The sequence below is a fragment of the Anguilla anguilla genome, chromosome 3 (genome assembly GCF_013347855.1).
Source record: "Anguilla anguilla isolate fAngAng1 chromosome 3, fAngAng1.pri, whole genome shotgun sequence".
Classification (NCBI taxonomy): Eukaryota; Metazoa; Chordata; class Actinopteri; order Anguilliformes; family Anguillidae; genus Anguilla; species Anguilla anguilla.
In genome coordinates this window covers 51801494-51827264 of record NC_049203.1, presented here as the reverse complement: position 1 = coordinate 51827264, position 25771 = coordinate 51801494, and the positions used below count along the sequence as shown (strand labels likewise).

At 37.2% G+C, this 25771-nt stretch overlaps 1 protein-coding gene across 4 annotated transcripts in view; it reads left to right on the top strand.

The window, feature by feature from the left end:
* Positions 1 to 25771, top strand: part of pcdh11 (protocadherin 11) — a 256944-nt gene that overhangs the window by 121115 nt on the left and 110058 nt on the right. Inside the window, exon 5 of one of the 4 annotated variants that reach the window (XM_035409669.1) lies at positions 4828 to 4990. The exons of the other annotated variants lie outside the window; for them this stretch is intronic. Within the exon in view, the coding sequence (XP_035265560.1) occupies positions 4828 to 4845 (18 nt within the window). The 3' untranslated portion in view covers positions 4846 to 4990. Of the gene's footprint in view, positions 1 to 4827; positions 4991 to 25771 lie in introns of those variants that run through there. 4 annotated transcript variants of the gene reach the window in all.

Genomic DNA, 25771 nt, shown 5'->3' with positions numbered 1-25771 from the left:
TGAGCTCTTTTGGTGGCCAAGGGGATGTGTATCGACCACCCCATATAAATGAATGGAACTTGACATAAATTTGCTAGCATACTGTCTAAGTGTCCTATCTTCCGTATTTGAGATTAATATGAGAAAGGGTGGTCGCTATCAGCACGTCTAGGAATCTGTACATATTCACAGTTGTAAGCCAAGTCGCAGGACGCAAAATAGCCATTAGAAAAGCAGTTTGAAATTATTAAGCAACATCTGCGCCGTTGCTTTTAATGGGTCGTGATGAGATAATTCCGAGCGCGTTGCTTGTCTTAAAGTTGATACTGTAAATAAGACTGTATTAATATAACTACATGTATATGTATGAAGTTGTTTTTTTACATTTAGACAGTTTATTATGCATATTTTTTTACAGGACTTACATTTTAATAGGTAACGATGTCCCGCTATCTCTAATAAATATGAAGTAAATACACTACCGGTTAAGGTGGTCGATACACGTCCCCCCCTCTGGTCGATAATAGGTGCTCTCACTCTAGCTAGCTATATAGATAGTACAGGTGCGCCATGCGGCTGGATGGCTGGCACTACGGAGGAGTTTGTCCCTAAAAAAAAATTTGACGTCTGTGATATGGAACTGGTTTGGGTTTTCCAAACGTGTAAACACCAGACCGTATTAGATCACATCCCATGTAAACGGTTGACCCAAAATCTTCAATCGGAATGATTTCAATCAGAATGAAAAAAAGTGTGCATGTAACCGCAGCTACTGTGTGCCTGGTCTTCAAGAATGTCTGTGACATGGCCAGCATAACTACTATGTTGACCATTAAAGAAGAACCTTTGGATAATTGAGTGCCCGAAACAAAACTGTGCTGTTTGCTTCCTAGCCATCATAACCACTGAGAACACACTTTGATTGCCTGTACCTCTATGCTGGAGTGTGAAAACAAGGCAGATGGAACAGGAGTTTACTCCCCCCTCTCTGAGACTTTTGCATGCTGAATCCTGGCACTGCCAGACATCCAAAATTGGTATGACAAACATGCCATTCCACACTCCCTGGGGAGGGGGGGGGGGGGGGGGTGTTCACTGTAGTGTTGTCACTTCCCCCATACCTACAGGCGTATGAAAACATCATTTCACAAACTCAAGGCACCAAGCTGGGAATGTCATGCATTGCGTCATTGGTAAAATATTAGGAATTTGGCATCACTATATATATATATATATATATATATATATATATACGCACACACACATACATGCATACATACTTACGTACAGACGGGCAACTAGTTCAAGGAAAAACCAACATAAAGTGTCTTAGTAAGGTGCTGGGCCACCACAAGCCACCAGAACAGCTTTAGTGTGCCTTGGAATAGATTCTCTGGAACTCTACTGGAGCAATGAAACACCATTCTTCCAAAAGATATTCCCTTGTTTGGTGTTTTGATGATGGTGGTGCAGAGCACTAACACATTGGTCCAAAATCTCCCATAGGTGTTCAGTTGGGTTCAGATCTGGTGATTCCGAAGGTCATGGCATATAATTCACATCATTTTTACACTCATCAAACCATTCAGTTGACCCCTCTTGCAATGTGGATAGGGGAAGTGTCATCTTGGAAGGGACCACTATCATCAGAATAGAAATGTTTCATCATAGGATAAAGATTATCACACAGAATAACTTTTTATTGATTTGCAGTGATCCTTCCATCTAAGGGCGAGTGCATGTGTAGTGTACACCAAGTGAACGGTACATGCCTGAATCCTTGACCCACCGGTCCGGTGTCTCTGTTATGCTCTGGGGGAATTTTCCTGGCATGGTTTGGGTCCACTTGTCCCCTTTGAGGAAATAAATTAATTACAATAAAATAGGAAAGGTCATTCCTTGTTCCATTGGTTTCTCCCACAGTGCGACTGTCATAAAAATGTATCATGGGATGCTGGCCAGCCCTGCCATACTGGCTAGTGTAGGACAACTACATTTTCCTACAATGAACGCCATGCTTTACAGTACACACGGGAAACATGTTTTCAGTGAGATAGCCAGATGTTCAAAGATCTTAGTGTACACATAACAAAGTCATTTTCAGCTTATTAGAGTGGCAAGGTATTTTGCACATTTACACTGTAGATTGGCATATTGTAATGATAGGTAATGTTCTTTTTCTCACCTCTTTCTCTTTCTCACACTGCAACATTGCAATTTTCACACTTCATAGTAGTCCTGTATATATGTGTATTCTTATAAGTAGTATACACTATAATTAGTGGTATAATTATGCATGGGCAGCACATATGCAATTCTATCAGAATTATGCCCAAAGGAAGTCAAAATAAAAGTATACAATTACGTCAGCAAGCTTGATAGTACTTAGTTGAGTTGTTAAATTTAAATTAATTTTTCGGTAACGTTGTCGTGTTGGTGTGTTGCAACGCCATAGTCACAGAGGCCGAAAAACCTCATTGGGGGGAGGGATGTGTCTAGGGGGTTACTGTTGTTGTTGGGAAGCTTTTGTTTGGTCATATCTAGTAACCCATCTAGTAACTATCTCAACAAGGTTGCTGGGTACCGCTCATAGACCATATAAAAATATGGACGAAGTGCTTCATGACATCGCCCACTGATTTGCTATGGTTAGTGTTCACTGGCGCATGAAGCCCAAACTAGGGCACAGCTGCATTGCCCGTTGCAACCAATGCAAGCGCAGTGGAGAGAAAGACTGGAGTCCACGACTACAGGAAAATCCACCCCGACTACCTTACATGGTAATTAGACATGCCTACGTCTGGACAACAAGCGTGGCCTTGCAACCACGGAACCGTACTGTCATAACATTTCAAAAAAGTTAATTGTGCAAGATACGTTTAGTGTTAAGATATTTACATAGAAAAATAGATCAAATAGATCACTAGCTAACTAGCTAGCTAGTTATATAGACAGATAGATAACAGAACTCTAGATAGCTAGACAGATATATCACAAGATAACTAGCTAGCAAGTTAGCTAGATAGACAGATAGATTGATAGCAAGACAGTAAGCTTGCTCCCCCTACCTAAGTAAATCGCACTAGCTTGTCTTCTTAAAGAAGCTTCAAAACTGCTTACAAATCTGATTTCACCAACAACATATACAAATTATAAAAGAGAATCAACTGAAACCCCGAAATGGTCAGAAATCGCATTCTGACATAGAACCTTGTTTATCTGAAAATGTCTCAAATGTATTAACCGAAAGAACTGGAGAGAGGAATCCTTAGAATAGCGGTTAGTACAGTTGAACGCAGCACACAACATTTTTGGACGTTGGACTTTTAAATGGTGAGATCGTATGTACCTAGCTAATCGGAATAAAACGACACGGCATCACACCTGCCGCTGAAGCACTTTGCCTGGCTTCAAGGATGGGGAAATCCTTATACGGTCATACGGTAGTAGGACAAGCCACATTGTGCGCACTGAAATTAACCAAGATTTGGGAATTTTGGGGGACTTATTTTTAAAAATCAGACCCAGGGGAGACATTACAATGGATGGGATTAACTAGTTAAACCATCATTTCTTGTGAAAAACATTTATTGACTTTAGCCTATATTTCCTCAGAGAAAATTGGCCTCTTTTCAGGCTTTCCCCATTGACTTAACATTGGGTGGGCGGGGTTTCAAGTTCTTTTTGCAACCAGGTGTTGCAGTTCACACAGTAACCACTGGGGTAAAAGGCTTCTCTCATAGAGGCGAGTTGTTGCCCCTTGGTACCGCTATGAACGCATTATGAACTAATACAATTATACGCACGTAGCATATGATTAGTAGGTGACAGACAACAATCAGTTACACTTGACTCATAACACAAATGTTTTAGCCATACAACTAGATTTACAGTCCGGCAGCTGTCTTGCTACTGCTAGCCTTGTACGGATGCACGCATAAATAGCTAACGGTATGTTAAACTTTGAATTATGATGTTACTTAAGTCAGAGTGTGGAGAAGAGAGGAAGAGAGGAAAGAGGGCGGAGAAAGTTATCCCCGAGACCCAGCTAAGTTCAAAGCCGGAAAATTCAGCTTGAAATGGAGTGCTTTATATTACAGAGCAGGGGCATCCTGCAAGCCAAAATTCTGGGCACAATTAGAGTGAGGGCCATAGGGGTCCTTCCCCAGAAAAAAAAGAAAATAATGACGCAATTATTATTATTATTATTATTATTATTATCATCATCATCATCATCATCATCATCATCATCATCATGTTGTTGTTGTGAGAATCATCATTAGGCTATTCACATATCTTTACCTGCTTCACACAGATCAGCAACTTTAACTGCCTGATTATCATCATCATCCCTTGATTGGTCTGAAATGGTCATATGAAAGAGGGAACACATCTTTCAATTAAATCTGCATACATTTCCATGAAGGAAAAATAGCCTATCACTATAAATCTCACCTAAGATAACCTACCTCTTGCACTATCAACCTCCTGACTGAGGACAGGGCTGGGGCTTTCTGTTGTTTTTGTAAAGAATGACGAGATTTTCCTCTGCATCTTGACCTGGAGATATCAAATGGAATTCAGTGTTTTGCTAACTATAACCTGTGATAGTGGTGGTAAAAACTATCAGCTCACTGCCATAAGATTCACACAGCTCTCCTTTACCAATGTTAAATAGAATGCTATGCTAGCTAGCGAGCCAGAAGGCTAAACAACCGGATTGAGGGATGGCTACTAACTTTAGCTGGTACTAGCCAACTATCTTGCAAAGCAAACTATGCCTATATTTCTCAAATGCAGCTAAGTGTGTATAACTAATTGCATTTCATTTTCACACGTTTGAAAAAGGGATTGATGCTCTTCTGACCACTTCAGCAACACATCGTTAAGCTGTAGCCTACATCTCCTCCGGCATTGATGCGCAACAGAGTGCTGTGCGTACCTGCTGTTGCGAACCGATTTCATCCTCCAACTTTTGGAAGAAACCAAGACCATAGGGAAAGGGGGTGTGTGACTTTTTGAGGTATGATCTATGACATAATTAGAAGAATACGCTTGACTCATAATATAAAATGATCATAACTACATATAATAATAATAATAATAGTAATAAAATAAAAATATAAAAAAATCCAGATATCAAAAATCTGGTGGGGCACTTGCCCCCCCAGCTTGAATGGGCATGACGCTTGAAATGGAGTGATTTATATTACAGAGCAGGGGCATCCTGTTACAGAGTATTCCAAAAAGCATTCGAATTGGAATAGTTTCATCCCATGGATTTTTATAATTGCATCAATAGAATATTTTTACATCAGATATTCTTGTAAGATGGTTGCACTGTAGCAGGAGTAGGCATGCCACCTATTTCTATCATAACTACTGTGTTGTCATGCAAAAGGGGAAAAAAAAAAATGTTGCACTTGCTTCATTATTCTTATAAATGAACAAAATGGATGGACTGTTAACTAACTAACTGTTAAATCACAAACATCAGCCAAATTTTTCCCAAACCCCTCTGGTTCACACAATTCCTTTTGGTAAGCAAAGAAAAATACAAACAACATAGTGGTTAATGGAAACATATGTCAGTCTGATGGTTTGCCTTCCTTAAGTTAATTATTTGAATTTCCTTACTCTCTCATTAGGTCTTCAATCATATATATATTGTCTTACATTGTTTATATGATTAGCAGGCCATTATATGTTGTGATACATGTAGTTAATATATTTTTACAGCCATATTTTTACCTGTTTATAAATGTATTTGATTTGAATGTGAAAATTTTCTGCAAGCCCAGTTACTTAACCATTGCACTACCCACCCATGTGAGAAAGTGGCTTTCATAAAATTCCTGGATTTTGTGGATCTGTGAATGTAACTTTTTGCTAGTGCACGCAATTCTGTTAGCACTTCCTGTTTTTAGCACAACTGTTCTCTCCACAAGTATAAATACAGTCCTGCTTTACAGCCTGTTGTTTTTCTCCCACCTGAGATGTCAAGTATAAAGCTCAGTTGGCATGATAATTGTGTTTATTTGACAAATATGAAAAAAGTCACAGCAGCAGTTGAGCTTATGTGTTTCTCTTACCCGTCATCTCGTGGGGGTCAGACATGATTTATGTTTAAATAAACAAATCACTTGGACTTATGCAATAGAAGTTATTTGCCATATGTTTTGATTTCAGAAAGGACAGGAAGAAGTATTTAGTAGTGGGGAAAAAATAGAATTGCACATTACACAAGATAGTGTTACTTGGGGTGAAAGCTGATATTTAAATCCTCACATTTTGCCAACATGGGTTTAATAATGACTCACACAAATCAATTCAACAAGCAAATAGAAAGTGTAACATTTCCATACAGCTCATGTAAAATATAAATCTGCTCATCTTAACGATGCAAATCTGCTCATTGGTATTCCCCATGTATTTAGCACAAAGTGTGTGTGTGAGAGAGGAAGATAGAGAGAGTATTAGGAAAAGGAATACCAGCTGCCCCCCTAAAAAAAGACAAATGAAAAAGCAGGAAGAGGCAGGAATATACTCTGGACAGGTTGCCAATCTATCGCAGGGCACACAAATCATTCACATCTATGGGCAATGTAGTGTCTCCAATTAGACTACCTGCATGTCTTTGGACTGTGGGAGGAAAACAAAGTACACTTCTTGCTGTGAGGTGACAGTGCTACCCACTGTACCACCGTGCTGCCCAATGATATATATATATATATATATATATATGTGTGTGTGTGTGTGTGTGTGTGTGTGTGTGTGTGTGTGTGTGTGCGCGTGTATGTGTGTTTTGAAGCTTCAGAGTCTGTTTTGAAGATCACACAAGTTTAGATAATTATATAGCTCCCCAGTGTTACTGTGACCATCGGCCTGTTATAACCTTTACCGTATGACAGGAGCAGCCTTCCATGTTACTAAGCACATAGGCTAGTGGACAGCAGAACTACTGTCTGGAAACTAACAGATACATCTAGCACACAACAGTGACAAATACTCTTGCTAGTAAGTCCCACAACAGTAAATAGGGAATACTGCTCACTTTCACAGTTTGGCACAAAGCAAAAACTGCATAGCTGCCATGACTACTACTATTTCTATTTGCAACCAAAAAGCCATTGTCCCCCATTAATTACATTGCCTCATCTTTTGTTAACGTTTTGTCCATTTCCCCTGCCCTAATTGGCTCAGATACACCATATCTTTGACAAACCATTAAGAGTCTGGCCATAGTGCACTGCATTTATTGGGTCATATGTTTCAAGGTCCTGTGGTCATGTTTGATCCAGATAATTAAAAGTTGAGTGGAATTCTAACCATGGTTGTGCAGCAGTGAACAAAGCAGACCAGATGATTTGTAACCAGAAAACCAGATAAATTGCTGAGATATTTTTCATATTAAGGACATTCCACTGTACAAATACTTATACTGATTTTATAATGTAGTTTGGTCAGGGTGTTCGAGAATACTGATATTCTTGAACTCCTGTGTATCAGAATCGTGCTCTTCTATGCCAGGCATTTTTTATCTAATAAAATATATTTTATTTAATATTGTTGCACTGGAAATCTCACATTATTGCAACATTTATCTCGTAACTATAATAGAAGCTATTCTCACAAGAGGGGTACAAACACACCCACACACACACACACACACACACAGAGTAAAAATGTATGTGCAAAATGTTCTCCACCTTTTCACAATAGTTACTTCTCCCCAAATAACTTGATTGTTCTGAATGTCGATTTGCATGTTTAAATAAAACTAAGAATGGACTTTATGCCTCAAATCCAATCAGTTAAGCCTAAATCAGTGCAAGCATCTGTGATGATGAATCATTACTCAAACTGCTTCACAGGGTTGAGTCCAGATACAAATTCCTCTCCATCTGGAAATTTCAGTAAACTCATGGCATTCTCTTCCCTGGTTCTGGAGAGCCATTGTGTGACTATAGAACGTTTCACCTGAGAACAGTTTAATATGAGACATTTCCCTAACCATTTAACATCCTGCAAATAATTGCTGGTAATTTGCCAAAATGTATGTATTTCTTGAATAAATATAGCATTCCATATAATGAAAAGAGCATACCCAATTTTATGGATTCTTTAGCTTTCATTTGTGCATTGTATAAATAGCAGCCTGGTGTCCATTTTAGCTTTCTCAGGTATCACCTGCCAGCACTGAAATCTCAGCCAGAAAGACATCAGCTCGAATGATGTCTGGCTTCATCCTTCATGCTGAATGAATCTATACCTCGACTAACAAGCCTTTATTTCATAGGCCCTTGTGTCAAATGGTCCTGTCCTTATGGAATTTTTCAGGCCACTTATTTGTGAGCCCTTTCCTGAAAGGGCATCATCATAAATGGCATTATCCAAACATCCTACATTCACACACACTTCTTCAAAACAGCCTCATTAACAGAACTACACAGCACCCTCATATTTCACACTGTGCATACTTATCGTGAGATCAGTTGTCCAAAGCTCACATCTGTGTTTTTCAACACGCATGCAGAATTCACTTTTTAGCTTTATGAAGGAGCAACTGGTTGTTGAAATCAATTTATACATAATATTAAGTTTTTAAAAAATCTGAACTTACACCTTAAATGGATAGTTCTCACTAAAAATAATAGAAGATCAACGCCAGTGTTTGTGAAAATTAGTCATTCAAAGACTGTAAGTGTAGTTATGATCACACCCAAAATGATAATTTTTATGTTATCTTGTTTTCATAAGAAGTGGCAAAGGAAGTCTCATTCTCATTCTCAACCACAGCTGAATCTTCTTTAGCACGGCTTGAATTAACTTTGAAATGGGGCCTTTTTTGGTAAACAAATCTGCAAATAAGAAATGCTGTGGTGTACTGTCATTGGTCAAAAATACAATTATTGAGGGAGCATCATAAGTCACAAAATATTTATTTTTACAAGCTAGGATAACTGTCAAACTGTCCTGTTATTTAATATGTTACGCAAATGAGGTACAAGGGTGTTGTTGATACAATGAGAGAAGCAATAAGAGAAGATTGGGTGATTTCTGTTGGCTGAGGTTTGAGGGCAGCCAGTTGATACCCAAGGGGATCCTAAAATTGGCATTGTAGTGCATAACCTATTTAGCAGCTACACAAATGAACCATAAGAAATATAAGCTTAAACCATGGACTGGGGTAATGTGCTGTAATTGTACCCTCAGAAAAGTGGGCTAATTGAGGTGTTAACTTCCTACAGAGATCACATACTAATTGAAAATGTATCTTGTATGCATCTGGTGTTATTAATGCTTACCAATGCAAACGCCACACTTACTATGGAATTATTTATTTATTTATTTATTTATTTATTTATTTATTTATTTATTTATTTATTTTAGTTTTCAAAATGAACCATACAGACTTGACATACAATTAAGTGCACACTTATATATTAATCATATTCATACATTAATCATATATTAATGTTCAATGCAAAATGTTTGCATTTGCCAAAAGATGGGAATTGAAATTTAAACAGCCCTTATGCTAACATGAGCCTGCTCGGCATCAAGGTGTGTCAGCACAGATCTTTGACGACTGCTACAGCCCTGTGTATGTCTACCGTACTTCAAACAACATGTACTCACCACTGGGCAGTTTGCTGAAGACTCAAACCTTCTCTCAAAGTGCCTTGTTGGTGTCGTGTGAACAGTGTTGATTTTCCATGTATGCAGTAGCGATGGCAGGTGGGGCTGGGCTAAGGTAATAGTGAGTGGGCCAATTTATTTAAGACTGAGATAGTGTCACATTAATTTAGTTTAAATAGGACAATCCTCTGGTAGTGTTAAAGTAATAATGTCATTTTCGGAATACAGAGACATCCTTTGCTCAATTAGTCAAATAAAGGCAAACGAATGACCCATGGAAAAACCCTAACTATTTGGAAGTGAAAATAACTGCAGACTAGCATTACGTCACGAATAAAAAAAACCAAATGCAAGGAATAGCTATCGTTGTTTTTATGGAAACATGAAATAACCATAACAATGAGATAACAATCAGCTAAATATAGATTTATAGATATTCTGCCGTAATTTTTCAATAAAAACAGTTCATTAGTCAGTGCTACACTGGATCAGTGTTGTCGAAACCAGGCAAAAGGATGTTGTAAAAACTTTGTGGTCACCATCTTGGTTCTGTATGGAAGCTAGCTGGCTTGCTATCTAAGAATTGCCAAAAAAAAATAATTATGCTTTTACAGCTGTATAATGTTTGTAGGAAGCTTATTTATATTTCATTTAAATGCATTCTGTATCATTTCACATGAAAACCACACATAATATTGTTCCATGAATCATGCAGGTACTGTACATGACTTCAAGGTACTAAATTTGTAGCCATTAACTTTATTACTCTTTAAACAAAACATGGTGTTGCCAGCAGCATAACCTAGTTTGTTTAATTCATACAGTTGGCTGGCTACTTAGCTACAAAGCGTGATTAAAGCAGCTGCATGGATAGCTAGCTTGCTAACTCTTAAACTCAGCTTGGTTAAAATGAAAAATCTAACTAATGTTACTGAAGTTAGCAAGCTAGCCAGCACTGCCATATGGCATCACTATAATCATTAATAACTTTAGTCTAGCTGGACAGCTATATATAAGCTGCCTGCTTAACACTGCAAGCTACCTTCTGTGCTGTTAACTTAAAAAAAAAAATGAACAGTAGCTAGCTAGCCAGTGACATTAACTATAGTTAAAAGTTCACTACTGGCTAGCTGCCAGCAGTTTCCACTCGTCACCCATAATGTTCAGGTTAGTTAGCTACCTATCTAAAATGCTTACATCAGGGGGTAATAATGGAGGAGAAAACTGTATTTATGACAATGTTATCATTATCTTTGTCATCACTGATCATGAAGTTTACCCACCTAAGCTATTGTTGTAAGTTACCCAAACCCAAACCAACAGTTGTAGTCTACAGTTTAACTACTTTAACTAGGCTAATGTTACTGTAACTGCCTTGCGAATGCCACAATTAATGTTAGCTAGGCCTACATATCATCTAAAGACACACAAACAATTAGGTCCATTGTTTATACAATAAGACCCATGGAAAACACACTGTAATCCATTTAAAACTAGACAGACACTTACCTTTTTTGTAATTCATGGTAAAGGAAAAATGACTGAATCCACATCTTTGTGTTTCTTTGAGCTAGGTTGTGTTTTTTTTTTTTTTTTTTGTACTTGTGTTTGCATGCATTTATGAGTATGCATGTCTCTATACGTTTCATTATCTCATGATTCATACATTTGTATGCATTACTATACGTTACTCATACCACAGAACAAAAATAAATAATATCTCAACAAAAACACATTTTCAACATAAAAAATGCCAAGTTACGCATACAAAGCACTGTCTATGTATGGTAAGATTAAAAAACACAGGGCCAAGTTACATGATATAGCCTAATTTATAAAACATTGGGTTGCATTGCTTTAGAATAGAGCTTGTTTAATTTTCATGAGCTAGGGTAACTAATATTGTTTGTTGTAACTTTGCCTCATTTTGATATCAATACTTTTAATTGCAGGCCTACATTTAGTGAGTTTATGACTTATAGACAATGCTTTGTATGCGTGAGTAATTTGAAATTTTTCTTTTACATTGAAAAATGTGTTTTTGTTTAAATATTATTTATTCAATTTTATGTGATGCAGATAAGCCGACTAGTAAATACATCCAAAATAAACGTATAGGCATTAATCCAATGATTGTTTTTCTTTTTTTTTTTTTTTTGCTTTTTCTTAATCTTGTGTATATGTGGGGAAAAAAAACAGTTTGTTGGAATAAAGACCAATAAATGGTGCATATTCATCTCCTATACTGTTCACCTATAATGGGCAATTGAAAAAAATGGATCACATATCTCCATCTAGTGTTGCTATAGTAAGTAAGTACAATTTAGTCTTCAACTGGGTCAAGGTATTAATATCAGTTTATTAAAATAAATAACTAAAGTAAAGCTGAATCATATTTATTTAATCACTTCCCTTGATCATAGTTAGTACAGGACCAGCTACTATTTACCATACATTTACAGTGTATAATTTGCATTTACATATAGACAGAGCAAATGATAGCACAAAACATACAACAGGTATGTTTTAAATCATTGAATGCATACTGTACTTAGCACAGAATAAAATCCCCCCAAAATAATATTATTATTATTATTATTATTATTATTATTATTAGAAGTATACTTTAAATCTACCATTTACAATTTAATCCATATGCTAGCTGCCCAGAGAAACTGCCCTCATAAGCTGCACAGAAGTGTTAACAAGGGACTCCCACTCCTCTCTGCTATTGGTCACAAATATGCAGAATTTTTTTTTATGATTTTCTCATGAGCTTTAAGGCAAATTAATGTTCCTCACCTTCTTATGACCTTTGTGCTTTCTTCTCCATGCCATTATTCATAGTTTTCTGCACAAAGTACTGCAATCATTTGTGAACTATTATTACACCTGCTAAGTCTTTCTCAAGGGAGGCTATTGATGGAACAGATAACGGCCTTGTTTGCCACACTATTTAATACCAATTGTTGTGTGAAGCAATTGCTGTGCTTGGTTTAGTTTGAGAAAGCTGTGATTTCTGAAATATTTCTTCTGAATCCAATATAAAATGACTATGAGAGGAGGCAGAGGAAATTGCATTAGTAAGATGGTCATTAAAAGGATGCAAGTGTCCCACACCAAATAATGATAGCAGACAATGCCCCAAAATATTCCATTTCATCTAAATTAGTTATTTTGCCATTTGTAATGAGGGAGCAGCACCCATGGTAAGGGAATTGCAAATTCTGAAGTTAAAAGAAAAGATAAAAGCATGATCACATATTATGAGAATAATAATAGTGACCTCATTTCATTCATTGCCTTGCTATCCAGAGCCGATATTGCCTGTGTATATCATTGTTAACATTTGCCATCTTTGCTGAAGGTTGCAGAGGAAGTGGTCCTGTTGATGAAATTATATTCTAATCAGATATAAAAGGAGGACAAATGGCTCATTTTCTTTTCTGCAGTTAACCTTTAAAAACAAATACTATAAATGAATTTATTTCAATGAGAATAAATTTACAGTCAGAAAATATTGAATGATACTACTTTTATTTTTAGATTAGCAATGACAGGTCCACCCAATAAGAAGGATCAATGATTTTATATTTTTTAATACATGTTATATTTTGTACAAAATATGGGAGTTACAAATCAGAATGAAACTCCTGTGGCCCTGTACAATAATAATAATAATAATAATAGTGTGTGTGACACTTAAATTTGTCTGACATTGACACCGACTCTTCTGTTCTGCTTATGTTTTGTAATCTAAAATATACACAATAATGATAAAAATCATCATTTTTGTATGGTTTGGGGTGAACGACTACACGTACTTCCCTGAATGAAAAGTGAAATGTTTACTTGCAAAACATGAACCATATTTATTAAAGCACCTGGAAAAGCTTTCTCTCAAGACATTTCTTTTAGCACACAGAATGACTGTAACCACTGGTTGGTAAGGTTTGACATTTTTAAAGTTACAATATGATTAATTTTGTGATATATAATAGTGTGTTTACAACTGATGTATAACAATATATTATAGAATACATGTTGAATAATAATAATTGCAATAATGATAATGAACTGACTGACATTTTACACTAAACAGGATTGATTGTAGGTTCAAAAGTTTCTTGTTGTGCTGCCTTATTATTTTTTGAGAACAACAACCTTTGACTTTTAGTTGCATCTTAGTATCACTAAAGTTATGAAATTATACCTATAATCTCTCTCTCTCTCATACCAACATACCAACATGCCTTCGCAACATTGGCAGAAAGAAGGTGAGGTGCAAAAGCATGACATAGGAAAGGCTACTGCCTAACCTTCTCAGGCAAACGTTACAATAATGTAATCGCAAATTACTCAAATTTATCCCTTGTCTCTGGTTCTGGCTCTCTCTCTCTCTCTCTCTCTCTCTCAAATTCAAAATGCTTTATTGGCATGAAATACATTTGCAGATATTGCCAAAGTGTACATACACACTTTCTCTCTCTCTCTTATACACACACACACACACACACAAGCACTCTCTTAAACTGCCAAATTCATGTTTTAACAGAGATATGCAAAAGTATTGGGATGGTGACACAATTTGGTGATATTCATTCTGATTTGTGACATCCAGCATGTATGTATGTATATATATAGTATATAGACAAAGACATATTTATTGATTTTGTTCTGTATTCCACAATTCATAGGTGCACACTTCACATATTCACGTGTGGTTAAAGTTCACATTATCAGCTTTTGTACATTTTAGTTACACCATGTATAAATCGATTTATATGTATGGATGTATGTATATACGCACTACACTACATGGCCAAATGTTTGTGGACACCTCACATCTAACATCTCATCCAAAATTATGGGCAATAATATGGAGCTGGTCTATCCTTTGCTGCTATTGCAACTCCAGTCTCCCGGGAAGGCTTTCTACCAGATGTTGGAGCATTTCTGAAGGGATTTTCTTCCATTCAACTGGAACAGCATCAGTGAAGTCGGGCACTGATTGAGTGATTGGGCCTGGCTCACTTTTGGCTTTCCAGTTGATCCCAAATGTGTTGGATGGGGTTGAGGTCAGTGCTCTGTGCAGGCCGTTCAGGTTTTTCCACACCAATCTCGACAAAACCTCACTGTATGCCCAAAGGCATTGTCATGCTGAGGCAGGAAAGGGCTTTCCCCAAACTGTTGCCACAAAGTTGTAAGCGCAGATTAGTCTAGAATGTCATTGTAGTAAGATTTGTCTTCACTGAAACTAAGGGGCCTAGTCCAAACTATGAAAAACAGCTCCCGACCAAGATGAGTCTACTTTTGTGTGTTTGTGTGTGTGTATATACAGTATGTACACATGTATATTCATCCTATTGGCCCCTGGTAAACAAAGGGTGTTTTTCATTGCCTGATGATGATTAGTATTCTAAAGATTCTTGTTCTTTGTTTTTTTGCTCTTTGCTATATTTAATGCCATTTTTGCCCACGTTGCAGTCCCAGGTGAAAGATAACGGCATTACAGTTCTGGAATTTTTTGCCAGGAAGAATAAAGATTTATGGCAGATGGTGACTGTTGAACATTTTCCAAAGCACTCCCTGACTTAAAACCTGAAAACAACTTTTAGAACAAACTTGCAAAAAAATAAATTACGCAAATGTGAATTATTTTTTTCACATTGTTTTGTTCACAGTTTAATTCCATAAAACCTTAGTAAACATGTGTAGCATACATTATCGTCATAGCCAGACATATTCATATAGTTGGGACTGCGGCAAACTAGGTGTGCGCTCACAGTTGGGTGTGGTGGTTCAGCTAAAAGAAATAGATGGGCCGGGATACAGTTTAGGTGGCTGGGGACCACCCTGGCCCACCTATCCCTACGTGGTTGGCATACCTTAATACATCCAGTAATATCTTCACGTCACACATCTTCAAAGGTTGACTACCTTTTTTAGGAAGCTATTATAAGCGTATGGTTATTTTACAGCACCGAACATGAAATACCACTTGTTAAATGTGTCTTGTTATCAGTGTAACGCAGAGCATCACTGTGTTTAATTTTATTAGGCGCTGCGTTTGTTTATAAATAGCTTATAAAGTACAATTGCCAGGCTGTCAATTGTGTTACTTCTTGTTTTATGAAAGAAGAATATGCTTTACATAAGAAAGTGACCTGACCCATTTTTAATGATAAAAAACATCCCCACCATTCTTCTTTTATCCCCTGTTATTATACTCATCCTTCTTGGAGTCACCATTCAATCTGGAGATACAAACATTATCTTGTATTCACATCACTGGGCTTATGATTTTCACAACCTATTATTTTGGTTGGCAACAATACTAAATATACTTTTAAGACTGGGAAAAACATATTGCTAAATAGTGAAAGAGGTGGCTTTCATTTGTGATGAAATGTTATCTTGGCAGACATCAATTACTTGCTAGTACCTATTATGATTTCTTAAATATGGCTTGGGATAATGATTTAATATGAGGAAAATTCCCATTTATGGAGTTTTTCATGTAAGCAAAGGTGAATTTCTGATGTAATTAGAGGATAGAGGAAGTTCCAAAGTCCATTTCAGCTGTAAATCTGTTGTGTAAATTGTAAAGCCCTGGCTGATTGTGCACATCCTAATTCAAACTGGCCACTAGTACAGCTATTATTCTGATTGGATAATCACTGTTGGAGGCTATAGCTTAGGGCAGACAGGGCGTGACCTTTGCTAATGTTCTGGCTAGCTGGCTAACAGTGCCAAATATACTGAGTGAGGGTATTCATTGAAAATGTACGAGGTTGTGTTTCATTGAAAGGATATTGTGGGGAGTCTGGGGGAGGATGCTAAATGAATGATACATATCCAAAATGGCTCTGCTCAACGGATTGGAACCGGGCAGAGCAACACACCAAGAAACCATCACCATTAGACAGCTTAAAATATTGACCTGTGCTAACCTGTAGTGAAAAGCCAAAGCATAGTTGGAAAAATTACGGAGGAAAGACAACATGCAAAAATGGCAAGAAGATTACAAATTACTAAAGAAAACCCAGTCAAGCAGGCAGTAGTTGAAACAGCAGGCAGGTAATGCTGAAAAAAAGACAAAAGTAAGTTCAACCCAAACAAACAATGTTGAACTGATGACAAAAATAAACGAAAAACAAGAAATCATATTGATACAAAACAACGTGTGCATAAAGTGGCAAATATGACAAGCTGTCTGAATGTCACTACTGAGCTACATGCATGAAATGTGCAGGGCAAGTTTGGTCAAGCAACCACGTTCTCGTATCAGCCAATTACATACACACATTACTACATGTCCACATACTCAACCTATCATGTGCACACACCACTAATTGAGGTACTGGGGGGTTTTGGTATTTCTCCCATTTAGTAGAGGGTATGCATTCGATAGGATAGCACACAGATGCACCTAAAGCAGATCAATTCAGCACCAAACCTACAATAATTACTTTGCGTATCCATTCATATATTTAAAAATAAACCAGCTTAATTTTAGTCTAATAAGAACGGGCATGTGGCAGTCTTTATATTTTTCTCTGAAATGGGTACATCATGACAAAACACATCTATTGCAAATGCCACAGTTTCAGCCAATATTTAAAATTCAAGACACGGATGTACACCAGAGATACAAATACACATTCCAGGTCCATTTGGTCCATTGTACTGTGGGAAGGACACCTGTTCAACTTTAAATCTGTAGGTATTTGCCATTAAGGTAGCTGCTATTAAGTTATTTGCTGATGATGGGTTACATTTTCTTTGTGGCACCATCTGTCAAAATAGTCTTGAATGTCTGCATTTTAATTATGGGTGACATCCAATGCCAGGGGATTACAAAGACAAATACTGCAACATTTGAACTTTCACTGCAGAGTCAAGTCAATGTTGTCTGTGACAGACTACACCCACAAAGCTATATAATGTGGTGCTAAGGAGGTATGTATCCATGCAATCCACAGCATCCCTATACCACACATCTTAGATTTCTTAAATTACAAACATAATGGTTAAGGCAAGGGGCTGAAAAAATGTTAGTATACATTTTATTTTGTCTATATACATCATAAATTGACATGTCTGTATTTAATATACTTGTGGATATTCTTATAAATGCTTGCATATATCTGTGCATTGTAAACGATGACCGTGTTTTCCAAAAACAGTTTACCCTAGTTCTTCTGTCCCCACCTTGTTCCCACTCCTTCCCCCAAAGAGTAGATTCAGTACTTTGACTGGAATCCACATCTCAGTTGTGTCTCGGCAATCCTCTTGAGTTTATATTGATTACTTTATTTCTTTCTTTATTCTTTCAATTCCTTTCTTATTTTCTTAGTCATTCTCTTTGATTTTTGAAACTGAAATTGAAATGGAAATTATGATTATAGAGCCAAGGTGATCATTAAGGCACACATTTTCATGAATGTGTAACTATAGCTTTGAATCCGTCTTTTAAAATGGTACCATAAGGCTTAAGGCAAAATTAAAAAAAAAAAAAAAAACTCTATGATTTTTATATCAACACCCATCAGCTGGAACTTAATATGAATCCCAGTGAAAGTTTTTGGATGGACAAACCAGGCTTTTGTGACTCAGTCATGTAAAAATGGTTGGATTCAATTATTGTTAAATATTCTTAAATAAATCCCTGAAATATATTTTCACACAGAAGAAAATAGGTGCCATTTTACAATGAGATGCATTTTCTGAGAGTCCATGGTCTGAAGCCGCCCATTGTTTATCACTGGCGTACGTTGTGTTCATTTTTCTGTTCAAATGAATATATGTATCATTGCAAGATGTATTAAAAGCCTACTTATATGAAGGATATCAATGGTAGTGGATATAAACAGAGAATTGCATAAGCCTGTGTGTCACTTCTGGTTTAAAGTATACCCTCTTCTGGTTTCTATCCAAATACATATACTTTGATCACTTTAACAAACACAGATACAAATAGCAGCATATCTGCACACCCATTTAGTGCAGAAATAAGTTTTTATTGGTTTGGCTCTGTACTCCAGTACATGGGATTTGAAATACAGCATTAAGGTTAAAATTCAGACGGTCAGCTTTAATTTGAAGGTATTTACTCTCATATTGGGTGATCTGTGTAGGAATTAAAGCCCTGTTTATTCATAGTCCACCATTCACGCTAAAATGGCATAAGCATTGTTTATATTAAAAATCTGAATAATTATTTTAATATTCAGACATATTTATTATTTGTTACAATGTCATTATTTGTATGTTCTTGAAAATGTTATAGTGATTGGTCATCACTGAGCTTGTTAAATTGTTTGTGATAAAAATTGTGAATAAATTTAATTTTGGTGCAATTGTTTTGTTCATTTTCTTGGTGAAAAAATCCTTCCTGACAAAACAGGAATTCTTGTATGAATGGACAAACAGCCTACAATAATGATAAGTAACTCTCCACTTGTTTCCTACACGAGAGCCAGCATTACCAGTCTCCATTAGGTTAAAAAAGTACAATGCACCTGGCCTTTTCTTTTCCGTGAGCAAAAGTGTTAGGCAGTTCACTCCACAGGCAGATCAAGCACATTCACAATTCACGTGTCACCAGAAACCTGTCATTGTACACTACCATCAAAGAGGGAAACTGCATTATCTTTTTTTCCCACTCGATGCCCCCAGTTGAGTCCTCCGGCTAATAAATAAATAAATAAATGCAGCCTGGCTGGCTTTGCTGCGTGACACAAAGGCTAGGTGCCTGTCTCCCTCAGGCCTCTGAGTGGGATGCTGTGCCACGCATGGCATCTCAGATTTGCATAGATGAAGGGAGCTCTGCTCCAACAGGACTGACCCGTGCTTTAATGAAGCCTCTTCAAAACATCTCCCCTGCGCTAGAGGTGAGGGGGGCAGGTGTGTGTGAGAAACAGACAGCCGCAGAGGTTCAGACACTACTTCCGTATGTCTGAGTGTAGGGCTCTCTTTCAGCATTGCACTTTCACTTGCTGAATTTTAACAATTGTCTACTGACGACTCTGGCCAAGCAAAGGAGTTTATTTTTAAAAACCTACAAGCAAACCTTCATTATATCACTTCAGACTAAAAAGGCATGAGCATACAGCCTTATTTCTTTTTTTGATTTGCTTCTTATGTCGACAGCTCCAGTGAAAGATGGTTAAGTCTGAGATGGCGTGACTTTAAGGGACCTCCCTGAACTGTGTCAGATTTCAAGGGATGGCTCAGCGAAGCTTGCTCTCCACTTTGTGGAAGGCATGCCTAATTGAATTTTAATACATAATTAAATCAAGCAATAATTCAGTTCAACTCCCATTGGCTTTTGCCTGTTCAAAACTCCTGAGCACCACAAACCAATTATTATGAACTTATTATCAGAACTGGTGAGATGTCAAAGATATCTTGTTGCTGTTCATCACATTCTTTTAAATGCGGCAAGCACATTTAAGTGATGAGAGATTACTAGTTTTAATCCACTTATTTTCTCTTCACATATAAACAGTAAATATGTAAATAAATGGCTAAATGACTATATTGTATGGGCTGAATAGCCCTTTCATGTAGTTATGTGTTTTACCCTTATTAAAATAGCAATGCATTGAAAATGCAGTTTATACAGATGGTCGACTAAGATTTCACTCCTGAAAAATGGCAGTGTAGTTACACATTTGATTTGTATTAAAGCACTGTTATGAAACAAACATTTTTTATTCGTAATGGGATATTGAGTCAATCCGAAAAAAACAGGTAGACTGATTGTCATGTATGAGTGATTCATTCATTTTTGCAAATTCAAAGCATTTCCTTAAATGCAACTTATAGATAAATAATAGTTTCTGGCCACACTATGTGAAGAAATGTTAACACTTTTTAACCCCATGAATTAACTGCTAGTGTCTGTCAGTTTTTAAGTCAACATGTTTTCTGTTTGTCAGTTTGTCAGTGATTGGTAACACATGGTAGTTCCACCCATTGTATCTTTAATAAAGCTTCTCTTTCAATCAGTACAGTTTAATACACAGCCTTGTTAAGAATACAGCTGAACCACAAAGACATAACCCTTAGTGTTAAAGACTGGATAATCAACCCAACGGGGTATGAAACTGAAAGTAACATACAGTGTTATATTTAGCTGCTTATTGTCACAAATACAAAAGGTATTAAGCAAGTTACACATCCATTTGAAAAATATGACAATGGGGCTTAAAAGACCAAAGACAGTAGGTTAGAAAGAGTTCTGTCTAAGGGAAGTCAGTGGGAAAAAAAGAGAACTCACTGGTTTGGTTTTAGGTAAAAAACAAACAAACAAAAAAAAAGATTTTAAAAGATGTATGGTGTATTTTGATGTCACTTTCAAAGCTGTGAAAAATGTAATTGTTCCTAATGACCTCCATTCCCACCGTGTTTGTATTTCTGAGGTTTAACTGTAGTTCCTGTCACTGAGTTCTAAGAAAGTAAGTGAGATGCCAGTTTGGGAAATATACCTAGAGAAGTAATGCTCCTTTTCATTTCAAACTTGAAGGTCAAACAACTTGAAGGTCATGAAATAGAAGGTTTATTTTTATTTTATTTTTATATACAATCATAACTGGGCAGTTTGACAGCCAACTGACTAACCACCTTCCAGCTTCACAGATATCTGTCCAGCTTCTGACATTGTCAATTGGAAGCCAGATTAAATCTTTGTGTTTGTGATGATTTTCACTGTCCCCGGTATACATTTTCTCTTCTTAAATGGCTGTAAAAAATGGCCGATTTAAAAATACCACAGCACTTGAAGCATGGCAAACCATTCTGGCCTCCCTGTGTAAATATTCATATATTGTCCCCTTGTTCCCCCTGTTTAATTCAGCCAATTTGTTGATCATAATGAGAGACTGAAAAGTTGGAGTGTGGGGTAATTAATGGTGCCGGGGCCTAATCAAATCAGAAGGGAATGGCATGCATACAGGGGATCGATTGAGTGGCTGGACAGGCTACAGAGATACTAATAACACTTTATCTCTCAGCGTGCTTGCTAAAGCTGGTGAAAAGACAACAAGACCATTGACATTAAAATAAAATCAGACTGAGAATGAAACTGTAAACTGAGAATTTATGCAGAATGAAGCACGCAGCCTGTGTCTCTTTGCAGTGGGAATAATTTTTGCAGGTTGTTCCATCCTATGGTATTTCTAATGATATGCCAAAAGTTGTGGCACTTGTTATAATGCAAACCTGAAAAGCAAACTTTGTTTCTCATGTGTAGACATGTCACACCTTTGTTTTACTTGTGCTTTTTATTTTATGAGCTGTGAATTCAGAGATAATGAACACCCTTTTTGAGTGTTTTTTTACACCTTAATGGATGGAAAATGAATATGCCAGCATATACTTATCAGACTGTCACATGTTAGGGAAATTATCTTCTGAGAGTGTTAAAAACTGTTAAAATGAAATAATAATGAAGTGAAAATAATCACCTAATATTTTAGTGCAAAATAATGAACATGTACATCTTGTTGTACATGATATACTTCTGTCTACTACCTAAAGAAGGAATCCAGTCTAAATGACATTTAATACAATGTATTGTGCTGTGACAGTAATTATGAGTGAGGTTTGAGTGTGAGCATTCCAAACCGCATCCTGTAAGCCTAGATCCCAGTGCTCTGCCTCCAGATAATGACTCACACCAGCCTTAATAGCAACTTGCCCAAGGTTTGTTTATATATATATATATATATATATATATACATAATCTAATTCTTGCCCAGCTGTCACACATCACAATGGAGTTTTTTCATTATTAGGAACTATGTGGAAAGCAACCTTGTGTTGCATTTGCGAAGCACCATGTAAACAACCCTGCAACTCACTTATTTTCAACTCAGCTACAAGAAGTTGCGAAAAACCTCAATCTTGTGAGAGTAGTTTTATGCAACAGTCAATCAAAATTCAGAAACCATATTACGTCAAACGTTGTCAGTGAGAGCTGACCTGTAGCCAACAGACTACAGCTACATTGTCAGCAGCCATACCACCATGCACCCTGCTTCTGCTGAATGGCTGAAGCTAAGCAAATGTGGGCTTGGCTAGTACTTGGATGGGAGACCACCAGGGAATACTGTGTTACTTCTGGAAGTGGCGTTGGTGGACCAGCAGGGGGCAATCTTCCCTCTAGTCAAATAAACCCCACTGCCCCAGTGCAGTGATGGGAACACTGTACTGTAGGAGATGCCGTCTTTCGGATGAGACGTTAAACCGAGGTCCTGACTCACTGTGGTCATTAAAGATCCCATGACACTTGTTGCAAAGAGTAGGGGGTTCCCCGGTGTCCTGGCTAAATTCCCCTTCTGGATATCTCCAACTTGCCACCTAATCATCCCCTGATTTAATTGGCTAAAAAATGTTCACTCCCTCTCCACCTTAGGTAATGTGTGGTGAGAGTTCTGGTGCAAAATGGCTGCCGTGCATCACCCAGGTGGGTGTTACACATTGGTGGTGGGTGACGTGAGTTCCTACGCATCACTGTAAAGCACTATGAGCGTTCATAAAAGTGCTATATAAATGAAATCATTCATTCATTCATTCCTACATTGAAATTGTTGAAAAAAGTAATGGACAGAAGCAATGAAAGAAACAGACAAGTGATTGGTACTTTCAAAATGGAGATTACAATCGTTGAGTTTATGCAAGATTTGTAGCCTAAATACAGTCATACTTTTACTTAGATCTTGTGTGAACATCTGCAAAACTAGTGAGCCAATGGTAAATTAGATTAGATTTGCTGAATACTCAATTATGATTGGTCCAGGGGTGTGCATTCATTTTCAATAACGGGACACCTTGGCTTTTTAAAAGTTATAAAATCAATGCGCTACACAGTCCAACATTCAAAGCAGTTAAACAGCAATGTCATTCTTTCAATTTTGAATTAAGATTACATCCCCTCCCCTTTTCAATGTCCAATTTTACAATTAACGGAAATTTCACAATTAACGGCAATGTTTTAAGAACAAAAGTAAGAATACTTTAAGAGAAGTCTTTTGAATAGGGTCCAATTTCTGTATTTTAACTGATTAGTGAATGTGTACAATGAGCTCCATTATGTGTCTTTTGTTTTTGTTTTTTTTCTTGATTTGGCACTGTACTCCACATTCTAATAAAACAATTAATGTGGAGATAAAGTGTAGATTTTACTAACACATGTTTTTGTACATTTTACTTTCCTGTAGAAATTGCTACACTTGTTATACTTAGACCCCCTACTTCAAGGCACTGTGATGTGTTCCTGATTTGTCAGGTGTGTTCACTTACTTCCTTAGTGCAGGTATAAGAGAGCTTTCAGTACCTAGTCTTAATTCTAGGCTTTTGATTGATCATTGATTGATTGTTTGGAGTGTTATTGGCATTTGTCAACATGAGGACCAGCATTGCACAAATGAATGTCAAGGAAGCCATGATAAGGCTGAGAAATAAGGCAAAAACAGTTGGAGACCTTAGGTTTACCAAAATAAAGTGGAACATCATTAAGAAGACTGAGAGAACTGGTGAGTCCAGTAATCGCAAAGGGAAGGATGATTGAAGAATTCTCATCATAATGAAGAAAAACTACCAAACACCTGCCAACAAATCAGAAACACATCATGAGGCATGAATCGTGTCACTGTCTGAGAAGACTTCATGAACAGAACTGCCGAGGCTACACTACACTACACTACTGCAAAAGGGCAAGTCACAGTTTGCTAAAACGTTCCTAAAAGAGCCAGCAGAGTGCTGGAAAAAGGTGGACAGATGAGACCGAAATGCACTTGTATCAGAGTGGTGGCAAGACCAAGTTTGGAGGCCAAAAGGAACTGCTCAAGATCCAAAGCATCCCCCTCATCTGTGAAATATTATGATGATTATGATGATGATGCTGTAACTGTTGATAGCAGCATTCGAATGAATTCTGAAGTGTACAGAAGCATGTTATCTCCTCAAGTTCATGAGAATGCCTCCAATCTTATTTGACGGTGCTTCATCTAACAGCAAGACAAAGATTCCAAACACACTGCTAAAGCAAAAAAGCACTTTTTCAATGCCAAGAACTGGAAAATTATTGACTAGTCAAATCAAGCACCCAATCTGAATTCAATCAAACATGTTTTTCATATGTCTAAGAGAAAACTTAGACATACTAGCCCCTGAAACTAGCAGTAGTTGGCTGCAGTACAGGCCTGGCAGAGCATCACCAGCAGCTAGTGATGTGTATGGGTCACAGATTGCAAGCAGTCATTGCATACCAAGAATATGCAGCAAAAGTACTAAACATCACAACTTTCAGTTTCATAACAATACCTGTTCCCTCATGCCACCTAGTGGTATGGGTACCAGCTCCCACAGAATTTGTGGCACTTTTCCTGCGCATGGTACTGGCTTGACTCGACTAGACTCGACTCTACTCGCTTTTTTGGATTTCCATCAGGAAAAAGTTGTGGATAGTACCTGGTACCTGGTACTTTTTTGGTATCACCTCCGTCGAGGTTCCAAGCGAGCTGAGGCGATACCAAAAGGTGACGTGAAAACACTGCAGATCCACTGATTGGTCAGAGAGAATCATCACTAGGTTAGCTTACCCTCTTGCGTTGCCTTTTATTCTAATGAGCAACCAGAGCAACCTCTCGTCGTCTGAGCTCTGATGTAGGATTTCCCGAACTCTCCTGTTTTTTTTCAGAAGGCTTTTGTCTGAAACAAACCTAAAGCTAACCAAACCTAACCAAACCTTTCTTTTCCCTTCCCTTTCTTTCCCTTCCCTTTAGCTCAGTGCAATAAAACAAAAGGTGCCTCCCTGTCCCCCAATGGGTCATTGCACCCAAAATCACATCATAAACTTATCTTTTAATACTTTCTACAGTTATCTTGCTGTGTATGACTTTACATGAAAAAAATCTTATACTGCACATGAAATTGCAAAATATATAATCCATTAAAATAGTTTTAAACATTCATATGTAGTGTAATTGTTCTCACTTCCAGTATATCCAATACTTGGATCTTTATGGTTCTTTTGTCCACATGAATGTTTTTCTAATCCAAAATAGCTCAGTTTGTTGCAAGCTGTCCCTAATTTAGAGCTCAGATTCCATTTTGAACTCAATCCAATACGTATCAGCTT